The sequence below is a fragment of the Nannospalax galili genome, unplaced genomic scaffold (genome assembly GCF_000622305.1).
Source record: "Nannospalax galili isolate Female #2095 unplaced genomic scaffold, S.galili_v1.0 scaffold1077, whole genome shotgun sequence".
Taxonomy (NCBI): domain Eukaryota; kingdom Metazoa; phylum Chordata; class Mammalia; order Rodentia; family Spalacidae; genus Nannospalax; species Nannospalax galili.
Window position 1 is genome coordinate 1,357,932 of NW_008340429.1, and position 9,800 is coordinate 1,367,731.

Genomic DNA, 9,800 nt, shown 5'->3' on the forward strand with positions numbered 1-9,800 from the left:
CCAAAAAAAAAACCCCCTTTCTCGAGGGGGGGGGGGGGGGGGGGGTCAATCCTTCTTCCACCCAACACCCTCCTTTTCCACCGTTCCCCAGTGAAGGGAAGAGAATGGGAAACCCAGTTAAGGGGTATTCTAAGTCCATCCTGGACACTGGAATTATAAAAGGAGGGTACTCACTCTTGGTCTGAGCAGAGAAGGTAAGGGTAAGTTTGGCAAAAAGTTCACTGTTCTCAAAGCGGTCTTCCTTCACCTTTGTCCAGAAGCAGTCCTGGGAAAGGTCTTCAGCAACAAACTGTGGATAAAGACAGGGTGGTAAGAATTACTAAACTGAGCTGGGTGTGGGGGCACACACCTTTAATCCCAGCACTCAGGAGGCAGAGGCAGGTGGATGTCTCAGGTCTAAGCAAGTTCCAGGCTAGCTGGGACTACAGAAAGACCCTGTCTCAAAAAAGTTACTAAACAGAGTCCTGCACTCTCTATCCTAGTAAAGTGACTAAGATACAAAAGAAGTAACTACACTAGTTATCAGCAAAGTTTTAGGAGAGTATGATTAACTTAAGACACAGACAGCACTGCATCCTTAATGGGGGATCAGGAGATGATGGTTCCAGGCAATCTCTTTATTGGTAATTAGTCAAAACCCAGATTCAGTTATGCTACTAGTTCTTCTAAACCTAAATTTTCTAGTTTCAGAAACATTAAGGTTTTATTTCCATCATTCTTTGCTCTCCATTTCCCACATCAATCTGGCTACATTTAACTTAGTTTCAGGAAGCAAAAGACTGACTCATAATCACAGGAGTCACAAATATATAATGGCCACACAAGCATGGTCTAACTCTCATGCTGTGGCATAGGAGTAGATCAGCACAATTTCAGTCATTCGTACCCTGGTGAAATGGCAACTGTTAAACTATCATGCTGCTTATATTATGAGAGAAAATGCAAAAAGTAGTAAGTTAGGATAGGTTCACACAGGGCTCATAGACCACTCTGTGGTAATATCTGAAACAGAAGAGATGTTAAATAAACATAAACACAAGTAGAACTAGAAGATGGACAAATCTGAGCCCTAAGGGTGGTGGGTAGCCCTGCACAAAATACAAAGCAGGAAACCAAAGTGGTTTCTTTCTCTTTTCAAAGAGAATTTATTTTTTGTGTCCTATGTATTTTGCCTATATGTATGCATGTGCACCACATGTGTGCCTGGTGCCCACATAGGTCAGAAGGTGGTGCTGGATAGCCTCAAATTGGAGTTACTGATGGCTATTAGCCACTGTATGGGTGCTGGGAACTGAACCCAGGACCTCTGCAAGAGCATCAAGTGCTTTTAATCATTAAGCCAACTCTCCAGCACCCCATAGTGATTTCTTGATCTTAAGATGTACTGATGAAACAAATAAAAACTTACCTTAGACCAGTTTGGTCTCCGCAGCTGCACCTCTGGCTTATAAACTTTTTTGGGGGTTAATCCAAATGGCAGAACTGGGGCTGCAGGAATTCCAAATCCAAAGGGGGGAGGTGGAGGCACACCCATTCCAGGTGGAGGTGGGGGAATGCCAGGGCCTCCGGGAAATGGAGGTGGTGGAGGGATTCCAGAACCACCAGGAAGAGGGGGAGGAGGAGGAGGCAGTCCTGATCCTCCAGGCAAGGGAGGCGGTGGGGGGATGCAAGCACTCCCAAGCAAAGGAGGTGCTGGGGGGATACTAGCACCTCCAGGCAAAGGAGGAGGTGGGGGAATAGCAGTATCTTCAGGCAATGGAGGGGGAAGAAGGATGCTAGCAACCCCGGGCAAAGGAGGGGGTGGGGGGATATTGGCACTCCCAGGCAAAGGAGGAGGTGGAGGGATGCTAGTGCCTGCAGGTGAAGAAGAGGATATAGGAAGGCCAACACTTCCAGGCAAAGGAGGGGGAGGGGGTGGGAAAGTGGTACTAACTCCAGGAAGAGGAGGTGGGGGTGGGGGTGGTGGAGGTGGAGGTGGAATAGCAGTGCCAGAGTGTCCAGGAGGGGCAGGGGGAACAGCAGCACTACTAGGAACAGAAGGAGCAACAGCCTCAGCGGCTAGAGAAGCCATTTCTTTCTTAGCATCTTCTAGCTCTTTTGACAGCTTGGCAACCTGAAGAAACAACAAAGAAGTAAGTACTTCTCCCTCTTTCAGGGACTCCTGGAAAGAAGCCACTACAGGAAGCAGGAGAGAACCTAAGAAAATACTAAATCCAAGCATCACACTTTACACATAGATGGACTAAGAGTAGTCAGAAGACCACATAATACATCTAAAAGTCAACATTGCTACTTGGTGCTTAGGTCTTCATGTTCTTAGTTTAGGATGTTTTGCATTTAAAAAGACAACTTCTATGCTAACTTTTCCTTTTGATTAGAAAATGTAAAGACCAAGTAAACAATAATATTCAATTATAATACTAAAATTAAAATATGTGCTATGCAGGTAATAATATAATCATACAAATGATCAATTTACCAGGTCCCACAGATCATCTAAGTATAACTGCAGAGAAAATGAGAATAAAGGTATCCACACAAGAACTGGTAAATAAGTAAACAGCTTAGATTTACTCCTAAATTTATCAGAAACCTAATTATTTCTGTATAGTGCTAAAAGTAACTCGTTTTATGTTTTACATTTTTTTCCTGCATTTCTAAATTTTGTCCTATATACTATTTATTTCCCAAACAAGACTAAAATAGTAAATGGTTTTTAAAATACATTCCATCTTCTTGTTCATAGCTGTCCCTCCCTAGCAACGAGATGACTGACTCCAAGACCTACATAGCCTGAGCTATGGAGGGAGGGCAGCTGGAGGCACCTGTCTTCCCTGCTCACACATTACTTACCTCTCCTGTCAGCTTGGACACCTCAGCTTCTAGGTCTTGTTTTTCTGTAGCAATCTGCTGCTTCTCAGAATTCAGTGCCTCCTTTTCTCCTTGAAGATCCTGAAGCTTCTGCTCAAAGTCATTTTCTATCTTTTTCATTTCTACTTGTAACTCATGACGGGCTGTTAGCTCTGAGTCCAGCTAAAGAAGAATCAGAATCAAAGCAAGGGCTGCTTTAGTTAGCTTCAGCTGTCAGCTTGACACAAACCTAAAGTCCCCTGGAGGGAACTTCAACTGATGAACTTCCCAGATCAGACTGACCTGTGGTCATGTCTGTGAGGCATTTTCTTAATTGCTAATTGATGTAGCCCTAGGCTGTGGGTGATGCCATCCCTAGGCTGGTAGAGTGGACTGTATTAAAAAGGTAGCTGAGCAAGCTAGGGGGAACAAGCCAGTAAGCAGTGTTCCTCCATGATTTCTGTTTCAAGCTCCTGCCTTGAATTCCTCCTTGGCTTCCTCAATGATGCACTGTAAAGTAGAAGATGAAATAAAACTCTTTCCTCCCCAAGCTGATCAGTGTTTATCATAAAAACAAAAAGCTAACTATGACACCTTCCATCCCATAGGAGCATAAGCGTTAGTTCTTTAATATATTATTTTGTGTCAGTACCTATTCTATGAGCTCATTGACCCATATCCCAAGCTACGCTTTTGAGGGAAAAAAAAACTCAGTCACATTCCAGCTCCTACTGTGCTCAAAATAAGAGTCCTGAGGTGTACATTTATATAAGAGCACCACTTGGGGCTGGAGAGATGGCTCAGCAGTTAAGAACACTGGTTGTTCTTGCAGAAGACTTGGGTTCGAATCCCAGAACCCACATGGCAGCTAACGACTGTCCTTAACTCCAGTCCCAGGGGATCCGACAGCCTCTTCTGACCTACTTGGGCATTGCATGACACAGGTGCACTTATCTACATGCAGGCAATACACACATACACATAAAATAATAAAGATAATAAAAAATTTAACATTGTACAGTGGGATATTGTCATACATTACCTCTTGTGAGTGTCTCACACTGGGTATGACATCTGGATCTGAAGGGATCATTCAGTGGCAGAGCTTGTCTGACATGTAAAAAAAAAAAAAAAAAAAAATAAAATTTTAAAAAAAAAAGAGACTTAAAAAAAAAAAAAAAAAGAGTATCATCTGTCTTTGTTATTTCATCCATGTCACATGTTCCACTGACTAAGCTACACCAAAAAGGTTTTCCACTAAGATTTACTGGATTACTGAATGCTTTCTAAATACCAGACAGTATGATCTCACATGTCAGAAAAATAATTATCTTCAGATTAAAAAAGATATACCTCGAATTTGTGTGTGTGTATTGATGATACTGGAGGCTTTGCACGTGATAAGCAAGAACTCTCAACACTGATCCCCTCCTACATACCTTTTTCTCCAGTTCTGTAGCTTTGGCCTCTGATTTTTCCACTTTTGTTTTATCAATCATTTGATCTGAAAAGAAAACAATAATTTTATCTGAAAACAACTCCAGGTCTTCCTCTTCCATTCCTAAACCCTTCAACAGACCCAAGGGCAGTATTCCGTCCTTTCAGATATGGGTTTTATTCTTCCTAATGTCCTGTATTAGACTAAGAAATGAAAATTTCAGTTGAGCTCAATGTACAGTTGATTTTCTTTTTGATTTATTTCATGTTTGCAACTGTATATGTGTGTGAATACAAAAAGGTATATGCTCCATGTGTGAAGACCAGAGACAACTCTCAGGGATGGTTCACTCTTGCCACCTGAGGACCAAACTCAAGTCCTTAGGCATTCCATGTGAGCACCTCTACTCATTGAGGCACCTCACTGGCCCTCAACCTGTAATTTCTAAGTGCAGGGTAAAACAATCACTGGGTGGCACAAAGAATGTCTGTGAGTGGCATCTATCAATCTGAGACCAGTATGGGTCATAGATAATACCTGAAGTCCCTGCGAAAAAGCAGTGTGAGAAAGGGCAGGATTTCAGATTTATATAGAAATAAACTAAAGGACTATATATTCTGAGTAAAGATGGTATATTGAGAAAGGGACTAGAAAGACTTTTCTGAAATTTTCACTGAGAGAAAAAATACAAAATGAAAGTAGAAGCACTGAATCCTTTGAGGAACTGGATAGGAAAGTGTGCTCACCAATCAGTCCCTCAATATCAATCTGGAGATGCCGGCACTTGAAGTCAGGATCAGTACCATTCCTGTGTAGAACTATTTGAGAAATACATTCTTCAATCAATTTATAGTACTGTGGCCTATGAGAGAAATAAAGGACTTATCAAAGGGAAACCAAAATATAACATCCACAAGTATTCAGGATCAAGAAAAGTTAACTGCTTTGACAACAAAGAGAATTAAGGACAAGTGTTCTGGAAAAGAACTTTTTATAAAGTTAATAGGCATCACTGCTGTGCAAAGAAATAATCTCCTGTATCAGCTTTCATTCTTCCCACTGCAAATAATCAAGAGTTCTTATGGGCCGGGGTGTAGGTCAGTAGTAACGCATGTGCCCAACATATGGAAAGTCCCCAGCACACATGTGCACATACATGCATGTACATACACACACACACACACACTTTCTTAATACCTGCCTCCTAGTATCAGTACTTTCCCACCTAAATATTCAGGGTGAATTCTTATGATCTTTCCTGTCATGGGCAACACAACTGTTGAAATCTCTACCTCTAGGCAGCCATAAAGAATTTTAAATTACTACCTCCCTTTATTAGCACTCCCTTCCCACTTACTCCATTCTAAATAAAGGACTAAAGGAGTGTTTATTTTATACACAGTGACATCTTCTAAAGAAGAGAACTCTGGGGGCTGGAGAGGTGGCTCAGCGGTTAAGAGCACTGACTGTTCTTACAGAGGACCCAGGTTCGATTCCCAGCACCCACATGGCGGCTACAAACTGTCCTTAACTCCAGTTCCAGGGGAATCCAAAGCCCTCTTCTGACCTCCGTGGCATTGTACAACACGGCAGGCAATACACTCATACACATAAAAGTAATAAAATATTGAAAAAAAGAAGAGATTTCTGGGCTCGGCGGTTAAGAGCACTGGCTGCTCTTGCAGAGGTTCCGGGCTTGATTCCCACATGGCAGCTAACAATCATCTGTAACTCCAGTACCAGGGGATCGAACACCCTCTTCTGACTTCCGTGGGCACTGCATGACATGAGTGCATTTACATACATGCAGGCAATATACTCACACACAGAAAATAAAATAATTTTTGTAAAAAATTTTAAAGAATTCTGTTGAATTAAAGCAGATAATAAGTCTACTGGGTAGTCGACAACTTCCCTTATACCTATGACTAAAGAGCTTAATCCATGGTCTTTGTCTTCTTTTACCTTTGCAGAACAATCTTTGAATTTAATTAAGGGTGTTGCTTTTTTCACTTACGTTCAAATTCAAAAATTTCCAGGCTTAAAGTCAAAACTTTCCACAAACACATCAGCTTACCTAGCCTCATAGTCATTTCGGACCAACAGCAGATGTTGCAGGATGGACAGGAAATGTGGCTCTGCCTTTGAATCTTTCACTGTGTTTAAAAGAATCTGGAAGACTTCACCAAAGTCAGTAGAAAGGAGAACAGGCTAAGGAAAGCAAACACTTAGAAGCTGTTTGGTAGGTGGCTTGTTCAATTCTGACAGGGACTAAGGAAAAGAATCAAGATGCCACGTCCACTTCCTCCAGAAATGTCCTTTAGTCAAGGGTGGTAGTATCCACACAGACAGAAGATTCCTAGGACTTAGCTTGAAGCTCAAGATCCAGAAGTAGACAGAACTAAAATAGAACCACCTCAATGTCACTTGTGGCAGGTAACCAAATATGTAATATTACTCCTTGCCAGTCCAAATGGTTCTAAAAACCACTCTACATCTCAGTAAATTATGTTCTAGGACGTGTACAGAGACTCTGACAGCTGCTTTTGGATGTGAAGGTAATCTGGCTGTGACATCTGTCATACTATTGATCACCAGGGTTGATAGGTACACGTCACCTCACTGACTTTCCTGGTCTATACTGAAGTAAATAAAGCCAACGGAAATAAGAGGACATCAGCCTTAGTTATTAAAAAGACTTAAGTACCATGCCCTATTCTAGGCTGTCATTTTCTACATCATTCCATATATCCATGAATGCAATGAATGTCTCATCAGACTTAAACTCAGTCATCAGTCATAAAAGGATATTCCATCTCCATGCGAATGTCATCCAGCCGTCCTTTCAAATCAAAGATATCCTCATCCCCTTGTTCATCAAATACAGTTAGTTGCACTCTCATATCATCATTGTCAATCTCTCGAAGCTCCTGTCAATGACAAAAGCAGTCAAGGGAACCCGCAAAGTGTCCTGTGTGGCTAGAAATCCAATCTTTGAACTTGGTGTTTTGTTTTCTTTTTAGCTCATGTGCATGAGTGTTTTGCCTGCATGAATGTAAATGCACCTGTGATATGCAATGCCCATGGAGTCTAGAAGAGGGCTTTGGAGCCCCTGGAACTGGAGTTTTGGACTGTTGTTAGCCAGTATGTGTCTGCTGGGAACTGAACCTGGCTCCTCTCCAAGAACAGTCAGTGCTCTTAACCCGAGAGCCATCTTACAACCCACTCAACCCGGTGTTTAAGCTGAAAACTAGAATCATCTCAGGGATGATTGGGGCTGTTAGAACAGGAAGGAAAGTTCCTGCTAACAAAACGTTATACACTACCTGCAACACTTGATGCAGTCCCAAGCGCATCAGTTCACTTCGGATGTGAATTCGGAAGTCAAGTTCTTCAGCTGGAGTGATGAGAGCATTGATCAGTTGTAGGCATCCCACCTGAAATAAAAAATTCAGCAGCTATGTCAGCACTAAGCACTACAGGTCAGGAATCTATTACTTTTACATACATCTGGAGCTCTCTAAATGACAGAGTACAGAACTATAGGAATAACTTTACTAGAGTAAAGAAACCTGATTGAGCACAAGTCTGGAGAGCTCAGGCATGTAAATGAGTACAAGGAGCTAACAGAACAGGTTACTGCAGAGCCTTGGTTTTCCTAAGGCACTAATAAAGAGATTTTTTTTTTTTTAAATCTCACAAGGAAGAAAATAGTTCTTTGTCTTTTTGGAGGAAAAAATTATTTCTTTAGAGAGCAAATACTGATACATAAAATAAATAGTTGGGAATCATTTTATACATTCTACTAAAAGGTCAAATGACACTAGACCTGAGAGTCTAGACCTACATCCCAATAATTCAGGAGTCAGGCTAGCCTGAACAACTTAGCAAGACCCTCTCTCAAAATAAAAACTAAAAAGAGCTAGGGAGAAGCTCAAGGGCAGGAGGCTTAGGTTCAATCTCCTATACCACAAAAAATGAAAAGACAAATCAACGCAGATCTTCCTATTTTGAATTCTATTCTTAGCCCAGGTTTAAGGGTAGACACATGCCTTGAGTGCAATAGAGGTGCCACTTTTTAATCCATCCAGTAGTGGCTGGAAACGTTCCACCTCATCCATTTCAGCTCTCTCTGTCATTGCCTCCAAAACTCTTTCATTCCTGCCCAAAAGAAAAGAAAGAATTGCCCAGGTACACAGACACAGACATGGGTAGATTAGGCAGGGAATAAACCAGTTAGGAAATAAGACATTATTAATGCTTTAGATGTCTCAAATTTTTCTCTTAACTGCATCCCTATCAAATCTGCTAAAAGCAATGGACTGTCTTTTGAGAAAAATACATTTCCTAGACCCTTAACCATGAATATCAAATTAAGGCCCCTGAGCAATGAAATAACAGACTTTTTAGGGGGCATTCAAAGTTAATAATGCTAATCAATTTTAGCTGGGCATAGTGGTATAAGCCATTAGTCCCAACATTCAGTAGGCAGAGGCAGGCAGATCTCTGTGAGTTCAAGGCCAGCCTGGTCTACATAGCAAGTTCCAGGCCAGCTGGAGCTACAGGAAGACCCTGTCTCAAAAAGACCAAAATAAGCTGAGTGTGGTGGCACACACCTTTAATCTTAGCACTTGGGAGGCAGAGACAGGCGGATCTTTGTGAGTTCGAGGCCAGCCTGATCTACATAGTGAGTTCCAGGACAGCTGGGGCTACAGTGAGACCATGTCTCAAAAAGACAAAAAAAAAAAAAGAAAGAAGAAAAAAAAACCTATTCAACATCAATGCAAAAGGAAATATATAGAAATATTTGTTACAATGTCATTTGTGATAGTAAAAATTTTTATCATCTAGAGCAAGAGTCAGAATCTGCTTAAGTTTACCAAAAGTCTAGAAATAGGGAAAATATTAAATGAGACACATACACACTAAAAATAATAAGGTAAATCTCTAAGTACCAATAAAGAATGGTACCCCAAATCTACTGTTAAATAAAAAGAACCAAGCTGAAGCCAGGTGTGGTGTAAACACCTGTAACTTCCATGAAGCACTTGGAGGCCGAGACAAGAGGATCAGACATGTCCAGCCTGGGCTATATAATGAATTTTAGGCCAGCCTAGACTACAAACTGATTCTGTCTCAAAAAAAAAAAAAAAAAACCCCAACCAAACAAAAAAAAAAAAAAAAGGGGGGGGGGGGGGGATGACAAAAACTTGCAAAGAATGAATGGTATGATTTAGCTTTTATTAAACCACCCCTTGCATGAAAATAAAAATTGGTTTTATGGGAATAAGCCATCATTCCTCAGCTCTACGACCAGCAAATCTCTAAGAATCAAGCAAACAGAATGTCTATGTTAGAAAAAAAGTCTACAAAACTATAGTCAAGCCATTAACAATGGTTTTCTTTCCACAGCATGATTTAGGGAAGGGATGGGCCTGTTAAATTTTACTTTATATACTTCTATATTGTTTGGATTAAAAGATAATGTACTGCTTCTAAAATTAAGCATATA

At 41.0% G+C, this 9,800-nt stretch overlaps 1 protein-coding gene across 3 annotated transcripts in view; it reads right to left on the reverse strand.

Moving 5' to 3' along the window:
• Nucleotides 1–9,800, reverse strand: part of Diaph1 (diaphanous related formin 1) — a 103,411-nt gene that overhangs the window by 53,494 nt on the left and 40,117 nt on the right. For all 3 annotated transcript variants that reach the window (XM_017798806.2, XM_017798805.2, XM_008835505.3), the window contains 9 exons: nucleotides 8,341–8,449; nucleotides 7,615–7,725; nucleotides 7,100–7,218; nucleotides 6,366–6,482; nucleotides 5,035–5,150; nucleotides 4,290–4,354; nucleotides 2,854–3,033; nucleotides 1,409–2,113; nucleotides 175–289 (listed from right to left, as the gene is read on the reverse strand). In XM_017798806.2, coding sequence (XP_017654295.1) covers nucleotides 175–289; nucleotides 1,409–2,113; nucleotides 2,854–3,033; nucleotides 4,290–4,354; nucleotides 5,035–5,150; nucleotides 6,366–6,482; nucleotides 7,100–7,218; nucleotides 7,615–7,725; nucleotides 8,341–8,449 — 1,637 coding nt within the window. The remainder of the gene's footprint in view (nucleotides 1–174; nucleotides 290–1,408; nucleotides 2,114–2,853; nucleotides 3,034–4,289; nucleotides 4,355–5,034; nucleotides 5,151–6,365; nucleotides 6,483–7,099; nucleotides 7,219–7,614; nucleotides 7,726–8,340; nucleotides 8,450–9,800) is intronic.